Source organism: Podarcis gaigeae, assembly GCF_964106915.1.
Source record: "Podarcis gaigeae genome assembly, chromosome: 9".
Classification (NCBI taxonomy): domain Eukaryota; kingdom Metazoa; phylum Chordata; class Lepidosauria; order Squamata; family Lacertidae; genus Podarcis; species Podarcis gaigeae.
Window position 1 is genome coordinate 40,438,939 of NC_139685.1, and position 19,785 is coordinate 40,458,723.

General features: G+C 42.7%; 1 protein-coding gene across 3 annotated transcripts in view; it reads right to left on the reverse strand.

Moving 5' to 3' along the window:
* TRIM2 (tripartite motif containing 2) overlaps positions 1-16,923 on the reverse strand; it is a 52,794-nt gene extending 35,871 nt beyond the window's left edge. Inside the window, exon 1 of one of the 3 annotated variants that reach the window (XM_083755637.1) lies at positions 16,633-16,923. Coding sequence is in view for 1 of the 3 variants with exons in the window: in XM_083755635.1 (XP_083611761.1) it covers positions 3,416-3,553 (138 nt within the window). In the remaining 2 variants the exon portion in view is untranslated. Of the gene's footprint in view, positions 1-3,415; positions 3,726-16,020; positions 16,309-16,632 lie in introns of those variants that run through there. The other 2 variants (XM_083755639.1, XM_083755635.1) reach the window with 2 other exon arrangements.
* Positions 16,924-19,785: the final 2,862 nt, after the last annotated feature.

Consider the following 19,785-nt stretch of genomic DNA (forward strand, 5'->3'; position numbering starts at 1 on the left):
ATCCCAACTCATCATCACCATCATTTTATTAGTATGCCGCCTTTCCATAGTTAAAACCACACATGTCTCCACAGGCCAAAAGGATTGTAATCAAGTTAAAAGTGAAAGCAGCATTAAGGGGCAAATACACTTGGCTGACTTACTCCTGACAGACACCGCAGAGAACATCTTTAAGAAAAGTACTTTCCACCGGACACACCCTCACACTGATACTGGGAACCCAGAAAAGTAGACAACACTTTGGTGACAGTGCTGCAGAGGTGACACAGAGAATTGAGGGAATGGAAAAGTTGACATTTTCCTTCAAAGCTTCAGGACTAGGTGCCTTCAGATACTTTGGACCCCAACACCCGTCAGCCTCTGCCCCTGTGGCCAAAAGTCACCAAAGGTGGGAACTGTTGTCCAAAACATCTAGAAGGCATCACATTGCCTATCCTTGCTTTAGGACTTTCTATCAGATTAGCAGAGAGAGAGAGGTGTGCTTTAGGCAAATTTTCCAGGTGATATGTAGACCCATTTTTTCATTTCCCACATGTACTAAACTGTGATGGTAAAAGTAAAGGGACCCCTGACCATTAGGTCCAGTTGTGGCCGACTCTGGGATTGCGGCACTCATCTCGCTTTATTGGCCAAGGGAGCCGGCGTACAGCTTCCGGGTCATGTGGCCAGCATGACTAAGCCGCTTCTGGTGAACCAGAGTGGCGCACGGAAACGCCGTTTACCTTCCCGCTGGAGTGGTACCTATTTATCTACTTGCACTTTGATGTTCTTTTGAGCTGCTAGGTTGGCAGGAGCAGGGACCGAGCAACGGGAGCTCACCCCGTCGCGGGGATTCAAATAGCCGACCTTGTGATCAGCAAGTCCTAGGCTCTGTGGTTTAACCCACAGTGCCACCCGCGTCCCACTAAATTATGATAGCCACTTTCTATTAACAATGTTGACATTCCAGGCTAAAAGATACTAAAAAAAGATGTTCATTTATTTAAGAACAGAAAAGTGTACAGGTTTATTTGCTGGTGTCCTAACAAATAGGATTGCTGCCAATGAATTTTGAAACGATCCTTATCAGATTCTCTTTCCCTAGGTCTGTCTCCATTCTTGTCAGTATAAATGTTTAAATACATGTTGTAGTAGCTGCCGCAGTTACAGATGGCAGAGACAGAGAAAACTCCGGTTCAACTGGCAAAGACAGCAGGACTAGATTAGGGTCAGAAACATGTGGCTCTACAGCTGTTGTTGGACCCCAGCTCCCATCAGCCTACGGTGGTCAAGCATAATGAGAATTGAGTCCAGCAACATCTGGAGAGCTGCAGAATGCCCATTCCTGCTCCAGAGGGAAAGCAACCTAGGAAATATATGTAACTTATGGTAATATGTTTTTTGGAGGAAAAATATTGCAACATGTATTAAATATTCCAACAGCTACTCCAAAATATTCCAACAAATATTGGACTAATATTACCATATGCAAGTAAGTTACACCCAGAGCCTTCTTTTGGGAGATATCTCAAAACAGAAGCAAAAGTTATTATACTGGTACCTCGGGTTAAGTACTTAATTCGTTCCGGAGGTCTGTTCTTAACCTGAAGCACCACTTTAGCTAATGGGGCCTCCCGCTGCTGCCGCACCACTGGAGCATAATTTCTGTTCTCATCCTGAAGCAAAGTTCTTAACCCAAGGTACTATTTCTGGGTTAACGGAGTCTGTAACCTGAAGCGTCTGTAACCTGAAGCTTATGTAACCCGAGGTACCACTGTAGTGTGTTTTCAAAAGGACTTTCTCTTTCTAAGTAGCATCTGACATATTAGATACTACATAAAATACCGTATTTTTTGCTCTATAAGACTCACTTTTTCCCTCCTAAAAAGTAAGGGGAAATGTGTGTGCGTCTTATGGAGCGAATGCAGGCTGCGCAGCTATCCCAGAAGCCAGAATAGCAAGAGGGATTGCTGCTTTCACTGTGCAGTGATCCCTCTTGCTGTTCTGGCTTCTGAGATTCAGATATTTTTCTTCTTGTTTTCCTCCTCCAAAAATTAGGTGCGTCTTGTTGTCTGGTGCGTCTTATAGAGCGAAAAACACGGTATTATGAAATTGAAACTCAAGGATGCTTGAGAAGATTTCTCTGGAAAGCTCTTCCATTTCTTTTCCTAACAAGACTACTGTTATTCTAACACCTTCAGTGGCTGATGGAAATTCAACAGGTGATGTTTCACTCATCACTTGGAAAGCTGCAGCTATTAAATGTTAGCCTGTAAAGCAGCTGTTAAAAGAGCAGGGAACTGCCAGAACAAGAGGAGTCTGCTTTCTTGGTGGCTTCACCTGATATTTTGCATGTCTGATCGCTTTATGATGTTTGGGTAGTTCTTTTAACCAAAGCAAACTCCCTCAGGAAATTTACTCCTTATTAGAAGAGACTGTTGGGAGGAATTTTGCAATTAAATGAAAGGCAAGGCAAGATATCAGTTGTTGAAGTTATAAAAGTTAATTACATCCCTTGCAGCCTAGGAGACGTAGTTTACATGCTATCTCTTTATCTTCTCTATTTAGAAAGCGGGGTCTTTATGATTCAGGAATTGAGTGACACTGTGCTAAAATCAGCTCTCACAACTGATACTGGTGGTAATATAGTGAAGTTTACCATTCCAGCATTGGGTTTTGAGGATCCTCTTTAGAAGTACTTCATGCCTACACAATAACTTATTTCAAGTTTTTGATTAATTTTACCATTTTATCTAGAGGCCAAAATTTGTTCCATAACTTGTCCATGGAGGCTGGGGTGTTTAATTCGTTCTTCCATTCTGTGAGCCTGAAAATGCTTCAGCTGATTAGGCAGACCAGTTATTCAGACACCGCAGAGCACAACCTATTTATTCCTAGAAATACATCTTGGAGAACCAACAGCACTTTTCTGAAGCATTGTGTTCTACCCTACAGCATGCCTCTTTCTAAAAAACATTGTTTTCAAAGAAGGGTGTTCAATATCCCCCCCTCCCACCTCACATCTTGTCTACTTTCGGATGAATTTCTGCAGCTTAATATATGTTTTAATAAGAAGCACTTAGTGGAGAATAAAGTCATAGTCATGCTTCTTTAAAAAAGTCTTAAAAGATCTTCTTCAACAAGTTTGTCTGGTTAACCTTATCCCGCAAGTTGTTCCATCTGTTTCTATTCCTCTCCAGGATGATCTCACTCTCATTTGAGGTATGAATAGAGGAGTCCTCAGAAGCATGTCGCTGAATACAAAGTAGCTGCTGTTCATTCAAAAGATTCAACCTTCCTTCCCAAATACACACGCACACACAATACTTTTTTGAATCATAAACACAAGAACTGTACTAAATAAGGATTTTCTGTAATCCTAGGATATATATATATATATTCCCCTAAAAGGTGGGACAGTTAGGAGCTTACTTACAGGCGTTCCATTATGTCCTTCCAGGCACTGAAATGCAGCCTCTTTCGAAGAGAGGAGCCTGCTCCCTGCAGCATTCAGACAATTGGTCCCATTATAACCACCAGGAGGCTGAGTTAAAGGGTGGCCTTGCAAAAACATAAACAGCTTGTCAGCACAACCAAAGAGGCGGGACCCGTGCTATCAGGGGACAGTGCCAGCCAATGATGAGCCTCTTCGGTATCTGTTTGGTTAAGATATTGTGTTTCATTCTTAAAGAGGAGAGTGGGGCAGTGTGAAAAGCTGACAAGGAAAAACTAACTGTGCTGGGAGTGCTCACAGCTGAACAGGGCAGGGGGGGAGGAATGCTTAGACCAGGGGAAAATATGTATCAATAAGGCACTCCAGGAAAAAGCACATTTGCTGTGTGTGCCAAAAGCTCACAAGCCACCACATATTGTTTTGTTTGGTCCTGCTTTTATGTTAAATAAACACACACACACACACACACACACACACACACACACAGAGCAAAATTTTGGATAAATTTATCTTGCACTAAAAGCAGCATGATATAGGACCACCAAGACGATCTTGGGTTCATTTCTCTACAAAAGTCAGCTTGTCATTATTTCTCAGCCTGTTGTTGTTGTTTAGTCGTTTAGTCATGTCTGACTCTTTGTGACTCCATGGACCAGAGCATGCCAGGCACACCAGCTTAGCCTACCTCAAAGGGCTGTTGTGGGAATAAAAAAGGGGTGAATATGGACCCTTAATCTCAGGGTTGTGGGTTTGAGCTCCACTTTGGGTGACTGATTTCTGCACTGCAGGGGGTTAGACTAGATGTGGTCCCTTCCGACTCTACAGTTCTGTGATTCTATAAAAAGGTAAAGGTAAAGGACCCCTGGACAGTTAAGTCCAGTCAAAGGCAACTATGAGGTGGCAGCACTCATCTCGCTTTCAGGCCAAGGGAGCTGGTGTTTATACACAGACAGCTTTCCGAGTCATGTGGCCAGCATGACTAAACCACTTCTGGCACAACAGAACACTGTGAAGGAAACCAGAGCGCACAGAAACGTTGTTTACCTTCCCACCACAGCGGTACCTACTCATCTACTCGCACTGGTGTGCTTTTGAACTGCTAAGTTGGCAGGAGCTGAGGCAGAGCAATGGGAGCTCACTCCGTCGTAGGGATTCAAACCACCAACCTTCTGATAGGCAAGCCCAAGAGGTTCAGTGGTTTAGACCACAGTGCCACCCGCGTCTGTGATTCTATACCAGGCTGAGGTCCTTGTGAAAAGGGGTGAAAATAAGTGTCTTAAATACATGGTGAGAGCGGAGGGCCACAAGGAGAGAACTAGCCTTGAAATCTGTATAGGGGCCTTCTACACAGCTGCTTTCAGTGAAGTGAATAAGAATGAACTGTGATCCAGGGGGCTGCAGGTCCAGATTTCATGTCATATCACAAATTCACAAGGTGGCCTTAAGCCATATTGAGATCATATTCCTGACCTGCCTCTCAGGACTGTTGTAGTATGCATGCGAAGCAATTTGAACACTGAAGTGATGCATATTATTTTAATGGACATGATCCTAATAATATTTTCCTGGTCAGAATGCCTTAAGGAAGCAAGTATGCCATCTTGAATTCTGACAGGGATCCCAACACCACAAGGCAAGCGGAAACTTCAGCAGCTACTGTTTTCCTTGGCATGTGGTTCCTGTATTTTTGCAGAGCATTTTAAATAATGCTAATACTAATTTCTATACCATTTACAAAGGACACAGCATACATTTGATCATAAAAGCCACGACAATCCATAGGGTTGTCCATGCATGTAACTTCAAGGGCCATTAAGAGCCAATATTTTGCTGTAGATACTGTTTACCATGAAGAGAGTCATATTTCTTTGTGATAAAACTGCCAAGAATATAACAGTTGCTGTTATGCTGAAATATTTTGTCCAATAAAGTTTATAGATCATCAAAATGAGTATTTAATTTCCAGATTCTCCACATGCTGTCCTCTAGTCTTTCTGTTCACATAGAACTATGCATCTTCAGTACTAGTCTGCTATAGAACAGCAGCAGCAGCAGGAGGAGGAGGAGGATTATAGGAATCTGGCACCCATTGCCAGGATTGAGTGGATATTTGGTCAGTTGCCCAGTCGCTAGCATCAGGTCTGCTACTACATTAATACTGCATATCATGGTTTAACCTGAAGCTTTACTGCAATGCAAACTAGTAAACTACAGTATTGCCTTTGACTTATAAGGTATCAAGAAGATGATGGCATTAGTCTAAGTGAAAGTACAGTGGTACCTCGGGTTACAGACGCTTCAGGTTACAGACTCCGCTAACCCAGAAATAGTACCTCAGGTTAAGAACTTTGCTTCAGGATGAAAACAGAAATCACGCAGTGGCAGCGCAGCAGCAGCAGCAGCAGGAGGCCCCATTAGCTAAAGTAGTGCTTCAGGTTAAGAACAGTTTCAGGTTAAGAAAGGACCTCCGGAACGAATTAAGTTCTTAACCTGAGGTACCACTGTATTATTCAATGGCAGAAACATGGGTGTGGGAATATCTATGGCTGTGCTGGGGGCGGGGGAGGCCATATGGTCCCCGGTTGGGAAGCACTGCTTAGACTGCACACTTACTCATGCAGGTAAGTCATATTGAACATAATGGTACCTACTTCCAAGAAAGTTCAGTGTCACTATGCAGGAAATACAACAAGCATTCTTAAACTACCATGTAGCACAGGGGTCAACAACGTTTTTTGAGGCCAGGCCAGTCCACTGCCCGGCAGTGGGTGGGTCAGAACATGCGCACCTGTGTGTGCCCGTGTGTGCATTCAAGTTATTTTCGGCGCTCTTCCATTAGGAGCGCCCGTACACATGTGCACATGCTATTTCCGGCACACTTCCGGGATGGAGGAGCGCCCGTGCACACACGCTATTTCTGGCGCTCTTCCAACCTGGAAGTCGGTCCCTGCGGCGAGGGGGGAAAAGCATGGAATCCCCACACCAATCCACAGAATGGCTGTGGGCCGGTTCCAGGAAGCTCATGGGCCGGAATTGGCCCATGGGCCTTAGGCTGCCGACCTCTGATGTAGCACCACAGAAATCCTGGACTGATGATGAACTATGAAAATACAATACTGCTATATGGAACAATTGTTTGGAAAAGGTGGCCTTCAGATCTAACAAACAATAATTGGGTCAAAATCCTATGAAAGATCTTGTTCTGAATCTTAAAGGAGTTTTGCTTCCAGCCCTGGTGCTGTCATGTTATTAACAGAGATCACTAGTAATACAAGCTCTGGGGGACTGACAAACAAAATCGATTTCTTCATCCAGAATGTCAATACTAAAATTTAAAAGAAGTCTTTCCTTTTCCTAGGTTAACTTTCTCATACTTATATGCAGTTCTCATAATCTTGAAACATGCCTATCAAATTATAAATCAAAACTATTATCAATGTCAGCCAAACACCACCAATTATTAGGGGAGAAGGGAAGAGATCTTTCATATGTTTAATTTAGAAATATGTTCCTTTGAAGTGTTTATAATTAAAGCAGTGAGCTGTTTAAGCAGCAGCAACCAGTACATATTCAGAGCCTAACTGGGAAAGAAGAGGTGCACAGATATTTGCATTTGGCAAATATTAGCCATTATTATAAAATTGCGTCAGTAATGTGGGTTTTCTGGGAAATTCTCCAGTGCAAATTGGAGTAATTTGCAGAGAGTAATTTGCATTAGGGAAAAAAAATAGAGGTTTTTTTGATGCCCTAGAGAGCGATCTTATCTTGCATGCTTATTTTACTTGTAGTTAATAAAGATAAAAACTTTGGAACTGTCAAGCTTGCCTAACACTGTATTTGTAACATGCATCTATTCACTGTTGCCAATAAAGATATGAAGTGGGATATTTTCTGTGGAAAATACATATCAGTGGTGGGTGGGCAGAGGCAAAAGGCAGTGGAGCAACAAACATAAAATTTGTACAGCAGGTGAGTTTCTACATCTGCCCCTTTCTATCCTTCATCCAAACAATCAGGAGAAACTATCAGATTTCAAGGTTGCATTCCAGTCATGCAAAAATGGGGCGTGGACCCATTAAAGGGTGTTTTGTCTGGTGAGTGTTTTGAGGACCTGACAGAGAAGTCTGGAGGGCCACATTTGGTCCCTGGGTTGAGGTTCTACATCTCTGAGCTAGCAAGGTAAAAAACAGTGTTTCTGAAATTGATTTGGTGCAATCAGTTGGTGGCACTAAAACATTTCAGTGGCTGCTCTATAGCTGGGCTGTATGGTTTGTGTACATCAGATGTCCTTTCATCACTCAACCCAGTTCCCATAAATTCCCAGTGCTGATAGGAGCCCGATGCTGTAGGCAGGCTTCTAATTCAACAGGTTTAACTACATAAGCAATTCAAGTTTCCCTGTATACTATACTGCAAATGTGCTACATCTTATCTCCAAGACTCAAACTTTTGTCAGATTTTATGTCTCTCCCCCCACCCCCGCTGCATACAGAAAGGCTCTTATGCCCAACACAGAGGCAGAGCTATTATTCTGCATTTCATTCTGTCTGCTGGTGGGTGTTCTGCTTGATTATAATTGCTAAATTGATTGAAAACAAATGGTGTCCATGGAAAAGACTGGACACACCAAGTGTGGGAAAAGAGAGACTCCACTGTGTATCATTGCTTGGCATGTCTAAGGACCAGCAATTGTTAACCACAACAATAAAACCTTTCAGCAAATATTTTGCAAAATGTCATCTGGAGTTTCTGGTACCATCCACGTGCCGTTTGTGCTCTTTATCAATTTCTCCTCAGCTGAGATTTTATTACTGCAGTGTTTGTTTGGTGGAAGCAGGCAAGCCAACAACACCAGAATGTGTTTGCATATATGCTTTGCACACACAGTAACAAAAATGGAAAACATGCTTCAAATGCTCCCTTGAAAATGCAAATAAACTGAAATAACTAAGGGCGGTTTGAAAAATTATGCTTGGGTTTTTTTCCCATTTTACATCCCACCTTTCTTTTGAAGAGATAAAGATAGTGTACTTAGCTCTCCCTCCCTCTCCGTATTATCCTCACAAAAATACTGTGAGGTAGGTCAGTCTGAAATATGGTGACCCAATGAACTTCATGGTTGAGTGGGGATTTGAACCCTGGTCTCTACCAGCAGGTCCTAGTCCAACACCTTAACCACTACACCATGATTGGATCTTCCCATGTCATTTCCTTCTCCTAAAGCAGCTGGTGGTGGGTAAGAGAGAAGAGAGAAGGCCTCTCCTCCTCCTCCTCCATCATCCATAAACTGCTGATATTAGCTGTGGGCAGGAAAGCACATAGGGAAAGAGACTCAAACTTTAGAAGTTGCAAAGAGCTAAACTCTCCTTCCTATCCAAATCAGGCTCCTCTCCATGGCTTTAGGAGAACCAGGATGATCTAAGCAGGAATGTCCCACATAAAAATCTAGTTTGATGACTTGCACAGCTGAATTACAGAGGTTTTTGGAGGCAAACAGAATGGATATCTGCTGGCCAAGCCAAGAACAAATCATGACTTGCTGAACTTCAGAAGGAAAAAATCCACAATTTCCGATTCAGACAAAAAAACCAAACAAACCAAGTCTTCAAGGTTTGTGCTGGGCCAGGGTTGAGGGGAGAAGGGATCAAAGCAGGAATGATCAGACAGTGCGCAGTAGCATGTTATTCAAACCCAAAGAGCTATTAAACATGGCTTGTTGCTATGTAAGAACTGAGCCATGGCCTCCTTTTCTAGATATGCTCTCTCCCATCATCAGCATATGATCAGGTAGCAGAAGCTGCTCTAGAAACGAAACCTGGGAGGAGGAATGAAGATCCACATTAGAACCTAACTTGCCAGGCCAATTTCCCCAAGTGCAGAGTGTTAGAAAACTCTAACTCAGTTCTAGGCCCCTGACAACCTTTGAAAACCTCCTCCTAACAACAAAGGGAAATGGTAAAGGGACGGTATCCGCAATATACAAAATACTACTCCAAAATCCTGCAAATCCCCTAGACGCAATCAAAAAACAATGGGAGAATGACATAGGCTATGAGATTAACCCCACTCAATGGACCAGAATGTGGTCTAAACCCCCCTTTAAATCCATATCAACGAAAAGAAAAGAACTCACACTGAAACTCACCTACAGGTGGTACCTAACACCAAGGAAACTAGCGCTAATACACCCAAGAACCTCACCAAAATGCTGGAGAGGGTGCACCTCCACAGGCACATACCTTCACATGTGGTGGGAGTGTCCCAAAATCCAACTATTCTGGACAACAGCCATACAAGAAATATGTAAAATAACAAAGCAAGTATTAGACCTCACCCCAGAATTGGCCCTACTAAACATCTTCCAAGACAACAATGCCCATTTTCACCACAAAGAACTCATAACCCACCTACTTTCAGCAGCCAGAAACACCATAACCAGACACTGGAGAGACCTGTCAGGAGTAAGCATGGACCAATGGTACCAAATAGTATGGGAAACAGCCCTACTAGAAAAATTAACTAACAAACTGAAACTGACACGGGGACAAACAGAAGAAGACACCTTCACCCCGGTATGGCTCCCCTTTATCACATACACAGCCCAACAGGACAATGACAATAATCCACCAACAGCATACAAATCAGTATGGCTAACTTGATCCAAAACACCCACCCACCTCACTCACACACGAAAACAAAGATCACCACAACCAATCACAAACAAACAATCACATCCTAGGCCAACCCCAACCTCTCTCACCACCAAAGGAACACAAGTGAACAACACAAGCACGCTGACACCAAACTACATACATTAAGCATAATAGAAACACCGCTACCCGACTCCACCCCCATCCATCTCCCCTCCTTCCACCCTCCTTTCTTTCTTTCTTTTTTTTCTTTTCTTTTTTCTTCTCCCCCTAATGCCTCAACAAATGAAATGGATTTGTAAAAATGTTACACGGGGAAAAAAAATACGAGGCATTACACTTACACTGTAAAACAAGAAAACCCTTAATAAAATATTTTTTTTTAAAAAAAAACTCTAACTCAGTTGAGCAGGTCACCAAACTACATTACATGGGACACCCATGGCTGGCTCACCCCACATCAATTCTTCTCATAATGCAGCCAATTGGAATTGGGGCTGTGGGAGAGGAAGGACTAACCTCAGCCTTCCCCAACCAGGGGCCCTCAATACATTTTGGAGTACCAGTATATCGAATGATCAACGATGATTGGGACTGAGGTCCAAAACATCTGGAGGGCCTAAAGGTCCCCATCCCTGTTAGGAACATAGGAAGCTGCCTTATACTAACTCAAGCCATTGGTCCATCTAGCCCAGTACTGTCTGCACTGACCAACAGCAGCTTTCTGGGGTTTTCTCCCAGCCCTACTTGGAGAGTCAACATGGGACCTACCGCCATGCACAACAGATACCCTACTACTGAGCTATGATTTTTCTTCTAGTCCCTATTCCAGAGGCTTAAACAGTGTGAGAGTTTGTGAAAACAGGTTTAGGCCCTTTGGGGGTGTTATGAAGTAAACAAAGGGTAAAACAAAGAAAACTGTGCATTCCTGTTTACCTCAAGGGTGCTCATCTAGGGTATTCAGACATGGGGTTTATTGCATTTTTCTTCATGATTATAATGCAAACAGTTCTATGTTCCTTTTACACTGCATTATCTGTTGTATTATGGAACTGTGGCTTTTGATTGACATGCCACCACATTGCGCTAAATTTTAAAATGGCAGGGAAGACATGTATTCCACGTACACCCAAAATTTTGTTAGGTGAAATTACAATGCAAAACTCTTGCAATTTTCCGCAAGCAAATAACACAGAAATTAGTGCTAAACTTCAGATAGATTCTGCCAGTTTCCCAGAAGTGGCGTTTGTGTTATGTGAAAGAGCATGTTAAACGTGGAAATTATAACGTAAAGAAACATTGTGAAAAAGGAATAAAGTGCTGTTTGAACACAGCCATCATCAACCCCAATAGCAGACTTGAATGGCAGTGCAATTTGCGCAATATACAGAGTGAACAAAATATACCATACTTAGGTCAAACACCACAATAATAGCTGTACTTGGTGAAGAAAGGGGGGGGGGTAAATGTTCAATTTTATTTAAAACATTGACTCAATGCAATTTCTTTCTGTTCACATTTTCATGTCCAACATTTTACCTCCTTCCTAAAAAAAAGAAGCTCAACAACTTTGACCTGAACCCCAAAAAGGGGTAGATCACTGCCAGTTTTTAACTCTGTGAGTAAATTGCAGTCTCTTGGGAGTTGGCCACCCCTGAATTAGAGGCAATTATTTATTTTCCTCCATGCCCAAAATGTCAAGGTCAGCACTAAATGGAACTACCACCAGCATCTCTGTAATTACGCTGTAAATAATTGCTTCTTTTCTCATCAATACTTATTGATTCCTAAGTACTGTGTTTCATGGCTGATAAAGCCCATGTAGTGGTGTTCACAGCTGGCCTTACACAAGGAAGCTATGTTACATGCCTTACCCTGCTGCTTTAAAATGGCCTTTTGATCATCTTGACTTTTATTAATAGACTTTAAAGCATATTTTTTAAAATCTATCTTCAAACTGCAACAGCGGTTATTTACTAAATGGCATTGCCCATCTCAGCAAATAAATAGAATGAGCTAGAAAGTGTAAGATGGCAAATTCTGCTTTAGAAGAAACCATTTTCTGTACCCAAAGGCAGAAATTTGCTTGCAGTTCTAGAATACGTTACAGAAGGAATCTGTCCATGTGAATCCATATTGGGCATTGTTTCATTTAAGTCCTTAACCAGTTTTAAGCATCACTGGTTAGCTTTTGCTTACTAATTACCTAGTGCCTGGACAGTAACTGATTACTAATTTAAATTTTATCTGTAGGCTAAAGAACTGTCTGAAATCCATGGCCACCTAGGGCTTTCCAGTTTTCACAATTCATTCTGACATAGCATTTTTCATTCCTACTTCTCAGTATAATCTTCTGTGAAATTTTTTGTTTGTTTGTTTCAAGCTGGTTCAATTGCAGAGGAACAGATACTACAAGCCCTTTCGCATTGGTCAACAGACCGCCACTACTGTGATATTAAAAAACAACAGCCAGAACACAGCTCAGTCAGTAGAGCATTTTTGGGTCATGAATTCGAGTGGGTGAAATATTCCTGAATTGCAGGGGGTTGGACTAGATGACCCTCATGGTCCCTTCCAATTCAACAATTCTATGAATCTATGTGCATAATGGAACATACCAAGGAGTGTAATGAAAGTGCAGCAAACAATCAGATTTTGGGTATCATGAAAGTGCAACAAAGTATTATTTAATTTATTACTGTACTGACTGCCAGGGTGGGACAGGGAGGTGCTTGTGGGATATGCTGTCTCAGGTAAACGTAGGATGAACATTGGTTCAACGAGCACAGTATTATCAAGACTGACTGGTAGCAGGTGGGTCACAGAGAGGGTTTTATCCCGTGCAAAATGTTCCCAGTTCAATTTCTGGTTTTTCCAGGTAGAGATGGAAAAGACTCACACTTGAACCCCTGGAGAATCACTGCCAGTCAGTGTTGACAATGCTGACCTAGCTGTACCAAACGTCCAACTCAGCAGATGATCACTTCCTGTGTTCCCAACACTGTGTTCCCTTGGACACTGTTGCACACCTTGACTGGAGGGGGCCTATTTCCTCTCCTGTTTCCTCTCTCCCCCCTCCCCATGTTTTTGGCCAACTCTGAGCTTAACTGATTGATTCAGACGTCATTGTCCAAAAGCTAACAGCTCAACACATGAGACAAAAAGCAAAGCCCTGTCTCAGAGAAGCATTTTAAAAACAGGACGACATTTCATGCATTCAACAAAAAATAAATAAAACAGAATCACAGTCCAGATTTTGTAGCAATTTTCACTAAGCTTTTGCCAGGGATGGGCAACCTTTTTGAACCCAAGGACCATATCCAGAAGTGAATGGGTGTTTGGATGCCACATACTTGTGGAAATCCCCAATACTGACGAGTGCTGCCATCACCTCTCTCTCTCTCTCTCTCTCTCTCTCTCTCTCTCTCTCTCTCTCTCACACACACACACACACACACACACACACACAACCTTCCCACCCACCCACACCCACCTTTCCCCATTGCCCACTGATTTTGGCAGGATTGGAAGCAAAAGCCTCCCACAACATTTCTGGTGTTCAAAAGATGGCTGATTAGCAGCATGAAAACAGCTCTCCTATCCCCTGATGATGGCTGATCATAGCTGGGCAAAGGTGGGATGTGGGTGGGGCTCCCCAGACTACAAAGAGCAAGTGAGCAGCCAAGGACGCTAATAGGGTCAATTTGCAGCCAGGAGTCTGAGCCAGACATCTGCTTAAATGGAACTAGTGAACTAACAACAGATTGCATCTGGACATGCACAAAGTGCCATTTTTGCACAATTAAGTAACCAAAGGAAGTCAGTGAGCTACACAAATTATGGACCAGATTTTCTTAAGAGAGAACATTACTTCCAGACAGATTGCCTTTCTTTTTGGCTCTTAACCACTAGATGTTAGATACAATATAAAGCATAGTTGAAAAGGCAGCAGAAGCCATCACGTATTTGGAATCTTAAATGTCTCAACTTTTAGCCATTTTTCAAAACCACCCCATGCAACAACATTAAAGTCAAATTCATTATAGCTTAATGATAATCCTTTTGATTTAAAAAATGCCGTCATATTTCTAAATGCAAGACTTTAATCCAGCCTGATCCTGGATTAGACATTTTCCACCAGGCACCTTTGCCAGCTGGGAAATCTCCTTCCTTCACCACGCACAAATGGTGCCCAATAGCATCATATTCCATTTTATTTTATTTTTTTGTGATGGATGTTGCCCTTGAAACCACTTGTCTCAGCAGTTGGTTTGTTAACAAAGCACTCTGGGGGAAGCTGAAACCCGTCAGTTGTCACCAAATAAAATCATTTTCACAGATAGTGAAACAGGGTGTGGCTATTTCAGGAAAAAGGAGAAAGGAGAGCATTTCCAAACTGCATTTAACTTGTTGGGATGCCAAGCTATATTTTTATACAGAACACAGCTTTCCAGGTTACACAGAAACAAATGCACAGCATTCCAATTTCACTGCAGTAAAACAGGGGATGCATGTGTGCTTTTGCCTGGAACAGCAGAACAGGCTCAATTTCAGTGATACAGAACATTGAATCCATCCCTCCTTTTCCATGCAGTTTCTCTTCTCCATTTCTGTACTTGTAATAAACCAGGCTGCCAAGACATTAGGATTCAGTAAACTATAGTTAGTGCTAAGCAGTCCAACCCATGGTTTTAAGTGTGTTCGCAAACCATGGTTTGGAAGTTAACAGTAACCACAGTTGCCTATACAGTAATTGTCTATTTCTGAGGTTACATAAAACTATGATTGTTACAACTTGGAAAAAGGAGCTGGGAAAGTAGCATGCAAACCATTTCCCAAGCTTCCAAGCCACTTAAAGGAACACCCAAATTGAGACATAAGCAGCCTTTTAGTCTCTTCACGCTTCCCTCCTATAACAAGCATGTGAAAGAATTGCAGTAATAAAATTGCTACATAGATAGAAATGGGATACCGTGACTGAATCTCTAGTAAATAACACATCCTGGAAATAAACAAACGAGACATGACAACTCAGACAGACTGGAAACGGCAGGCATTTCTCATGCAATTATCTGATTTGAGTATGCATAATACCAGTTGCACCTTTTCTTTTCTTATGCAAGTTTTATTTATAGCAGAATGAGAGTTGGCAAGTTGTACTCCAAAAGCCCACATTTCTGCAGTCTTATATATTAAAAGGAAAAAGTGAGATAACTTGATTAGGTATGAAATGAATATTTTAAAGAATGGGAAAAGAATATTTGTCAAAAAAAAAAATCTAAACCTTCAGCATTGAGAAAACCCTGAAGCTTAAAAATTTTCAGTATTTTATGCTTCAATGGCAATAAAAGATCATCTTTCTACATTACAAAAGGCTATTTTTTAAAAAAAAGAAGAAAGGTGTTGCTCAGCATTTTGCTGGTATTGCTGTTTTCCTTTCTAGCAGGTTTAACACACCCTGCTCCAGCTATTCCAAACAGATACCTGCAAAATTTCTCAGCTACAGGTTTGGGTTTATTTCTTAAAAATTAACCAGGGATGCCAGATTAACAAAAAAAACAAACCTTTGTTTCGAGGAATAAGTAGTTCCTTACATCTCTCTAGATGAAACACTTTAAAGCAAGCATGGTAAAAAAAATAAATGCTTGAGGTTCTGATTTTACCTCTCACAGAAAACCTGCAGTCACTAGCAGCTGCAAAACAGGACTTCCCTAGCCACCAATCTTTCTCTCCCTACTTCCTTTAACCATTCAATGTAAAGTCACTTCATTCCTACAAAGAAACATTCCTGCCCGATTTGGTCTTTGGCTTTCATCTTGTTGCTCTTTCAACTAGAACACTGCAGCAAAAACAAAACCCAACTCCCCCCCCCCCCGAAACCCCTACCCTTAATTGGCAACCTGAAAGCAGCAAACAAGCCAAGCCAAGAATACTTACATTTGCAATTGTTTGCGAATACTTGTGCAGTGATCCACCGATTAGTAATTACAAAGAAGAGAAAGAGCCTTTTGAACCGTCTCTCAAGCCCAGGAGCAGCGAAAAACAGAGACTGCTCTCTGAAAGCCACTCATTCTCTTACATGCTCTGCGTGCACAACCCAGCTGCCAGATTTAATAACCATGTCAGGCTGTTTTCCCCATAAAGAGGAAAAGAGGTGACAGCAGAAGATGAAACAGGCTGCATGTTAATCCGCAGTTATGCCAGCACTAAGACTTCCATGAATGCCACAGTATAACCCTCCCCGCCTCCTTCTTAACTATAACTATAAAACGGTGCTATGCTTTTTTTAATGAAAGGGTTATCATAGTCATATCTCTTGGAATCGTTATTTCACACCCTGTTATTTTAAGACACATTAACTCCCTGGATTCACCAGGGCCAAAAACACACACACAAATGCACCTCGTATTTCTTAGCCCATTCATTTAAAAGGAACTAGGATCGCTGAGCAAAAGAACAATCCGGAGAACGGGCTTCCCCTCACCCCCTTCCTCTGTTTTCCAGCTCTTTAAGGAAAAGGAAGTAAAAAGAAAAAGAGTTTTCATTTACCAGTGAAATGTTCCCATGCAAAGTGACTCTGCAAAGGCTGGACCTGAAAGGCTGAAGTGCCCGGATTCAGTGTCCGCGGGGTGAGTGGCATTTCCAAATCAGGACCACCTCCATATAGGCCCAAGGTCTTGTGATCAAGAGATGTGCATTACAGGATGCAGGGGGCGGGAAAGCTCCCCACCCAAGATCCTTGCAAGGGAGAGAGGTGAGGAAGGAGGAGGAGGAGGGAGGAAGCGCACCGTTGCATCTGCTACAGCGCCTGTATGCTGCAGAGGTCACGTGATCCTTCTCATTCCTCTTCCCTTCCCTTCCCTCCGAGGCACCTGTCTCAGCAGGGAGCAGTTTCTGTGGAAACTGCAGACAGCTAGGTTTCCCCTCAGAGAAACTGTTGCCATGGAAACCTTACATAATGTATATGGCCCAGATTATGAGTGGCCTCCAAAATGGATGTGACATTTACATCCGAATAGTATTTTAAAAACACACACACAGAGAAAGAGAGAAAAAACTGACCTTGCTCTGGCAGACTGGCTGAATAAATTTAATTTCAGTCTTTAAACACTGGCAGAAATCCACATTGGAAGAGATTTTCAAAATGACACTACCAGTATAATGAGGCTGCCTGATATTTTGCTCAGAATGACGGTTTAGGAGCAATACTTGCCCGTCAGATTTTATTAATGAAGGAATCCCCCCCCATCCACCCCCACCCCCTTTGCTTCTATAAAGGAAATTAATTTCATTCTCCGGTTAAATACTCCATTGCAAAACCATTCATAAACGCTGGGAGCTTTACACCCAAGTGTTGTATTACTGTCTGCACAGCTACTTTGCGAGATGCCTTCTCCCCTTAACAAATTCTGAAAGTTAATAACTACTCCACCCCACTGGCTGATGGGACCTGTAGTCCAAAAGGCATCAGGTTGGCAGGGTGGGATGGGATGGGGAGAATACCTTGAAAAGCATATTGTTGAGAAACAGTTCAGAAAATGACAACCGTAATGATCAAGGGGATGGAGCAATTCCCATATGAGTAAAGGCTACATTTGGGGCTCGTATATTTTTTGGAGAGCCACTGAGGGCTACCTCTGCCTTAGCTCAGGGGTAAAGCACCTGACTTGGATACAGAAGGTACAAGGTTCAATCCCCAGAATCTCCAGATAGCACTTGGAGAGACCCCCAGCCTTGAAACCCTGAGGAGCTGCTGCCAGCCAGTATGGACAATATTGTGCTAGATGGACCCAATGGTCTGATTCAGTCAGCATAAGGCAGCTCCCTATGTTAAGCTCACCTGTCCGTGGGCCCTGGCTGGGTTTATGTGATTGCAATGGCAGCACTCTAGTCTGAGCAGTGCTAGATGGCTTTGTCTAGCCACCCTTTGAATTTCCCACAATGCCCCTGAACAATGTTATTTTACAGATACATAAAGTGGTACCTCGGGTTACATACGCTTCAGGTTACAGACTCCGCTAACCCAGAAATAGTGCTTCAGGTTAATAACTTTGCTTCAGGATGAGAACAGAAATCGTGCTCCGGCAGCGCGGCAGCAGCAGGAGGCCCCATTAGCTAAAGTGGTGCCTCAGGTTAAGAACAGTTTCAGGTTAAGAACGGACCTCCAGAATGAATTAAGTACGTAACCAGAGGTACCACTGTACAAGATTCCAGGTGAAGACAAGTCTCTGACAGAAAATAATATACAAAATATAGAGCACATCAGTAGATTTGAAAATGAAAAAAATCAATCATTTAGCAAACAATGACAACCACACCATAATCTAGGCTTAAGTACAGTGGTACCTCGGGTTAAGAACTTAATTCGTTCTGGAGGTCCATTCTTAACCTAAAATTGTTCTTAACCTGAGGAACCACTTTAGCTAATGGGACCTCCCGCCATCACCACATGATTTCTGTTCTCATCCTGAAGCAAAGTTCTTAACCCGAGGTACTATTTTTGGGTTAGTGGAGTCTGTAACCTGAAGCGTCTGTAACCTGAGGTACCACTGTACACAGATGCACACTCCAACGCGCCCGGCTTAAATTAAGTTCAGTTCTTACCAAGCTAGATGACATACAGCTGGCTCCCATATCTTTTACTCCAGAGGAGACCGGCAGAAGCAAAAGGCAAATGTTGGGGAGAGCAATGATGGCCAGTCTCTTCCCCCAGCCTCTTTGAAGTACCAACTGCTGGTGCTGGTCTTATTGCACATTTTCTTTCTTTTAAAAAAAAAAATCCCCCACATGAGCAAAAACAGTTGGAGAAGTGGGTTTGATTGTGGGCAGAGGACCCTGAGAAAGGGTTAAGCAGCCCCCAGTGGCGTAGCGTGGGGGGTACAGGGGGACCGGCCGCACCAGGCGCAACATCTGGGGGTTAGGGTTAGGGGGCGCAAATCCATGGGTTAGGGGGCGCAAATCCACGGGTTAGGGGGCACAAATTACTTGCCTTGCCCCGGGTGCTGACAACCCACGCTACGCCACTGGCAGCCCCTCCCCTGCTGCTATTCCATTGTGATCACAGTCTTCCATGGCTTTTTGGGGGAGGTGGGGGTGGGAAATCCACATGAAACTCTTCTGCCTACGTACATGTAAAATTCAATTTGACCCTCCAGGTAGAGCTGCTCCGTATGTGCTCTTTTCTGTAATTTGACACTGTGAGAAATTAAACTCATAGCTTCATTGAACATTCACAGCCTCTGGGCCATGTGCACATTAGATTTCATGCAACACTCGGAATGTATTAAAAAAAAAAAAAGTAGCTAAGCTTTGACTGCCCAAAATCCTGAAGTTAAAAATATTGGCTGTATTCATATTTCAGTTTCCAGTGGTGGGATTTTAATCCATATTCACATGACATATCCTGTACTTTGTTATGTATCCTGTACTTCATACGGATTGAATAGACAAATTAGGAATGATTTAAGCACTCCAGAGTGAACATTTTTCTACATAGGATAAAGACTTCCCTGTCCTGATTTGAACAGCTGAGAAGAAAGGGAAGAGCTGCGAAATGCACCAAGAAGCAACAACTTCACTACACTCTAAGGTGGTAATGTGAACACATCCTAAAATAGTTGCTGGGTCCAAATGCTTGGCAATGCTCAGGATGCTGGCCTAGAAAAAGTACAGTGGTACCTCAGGTTACATACGCTTCAGGTT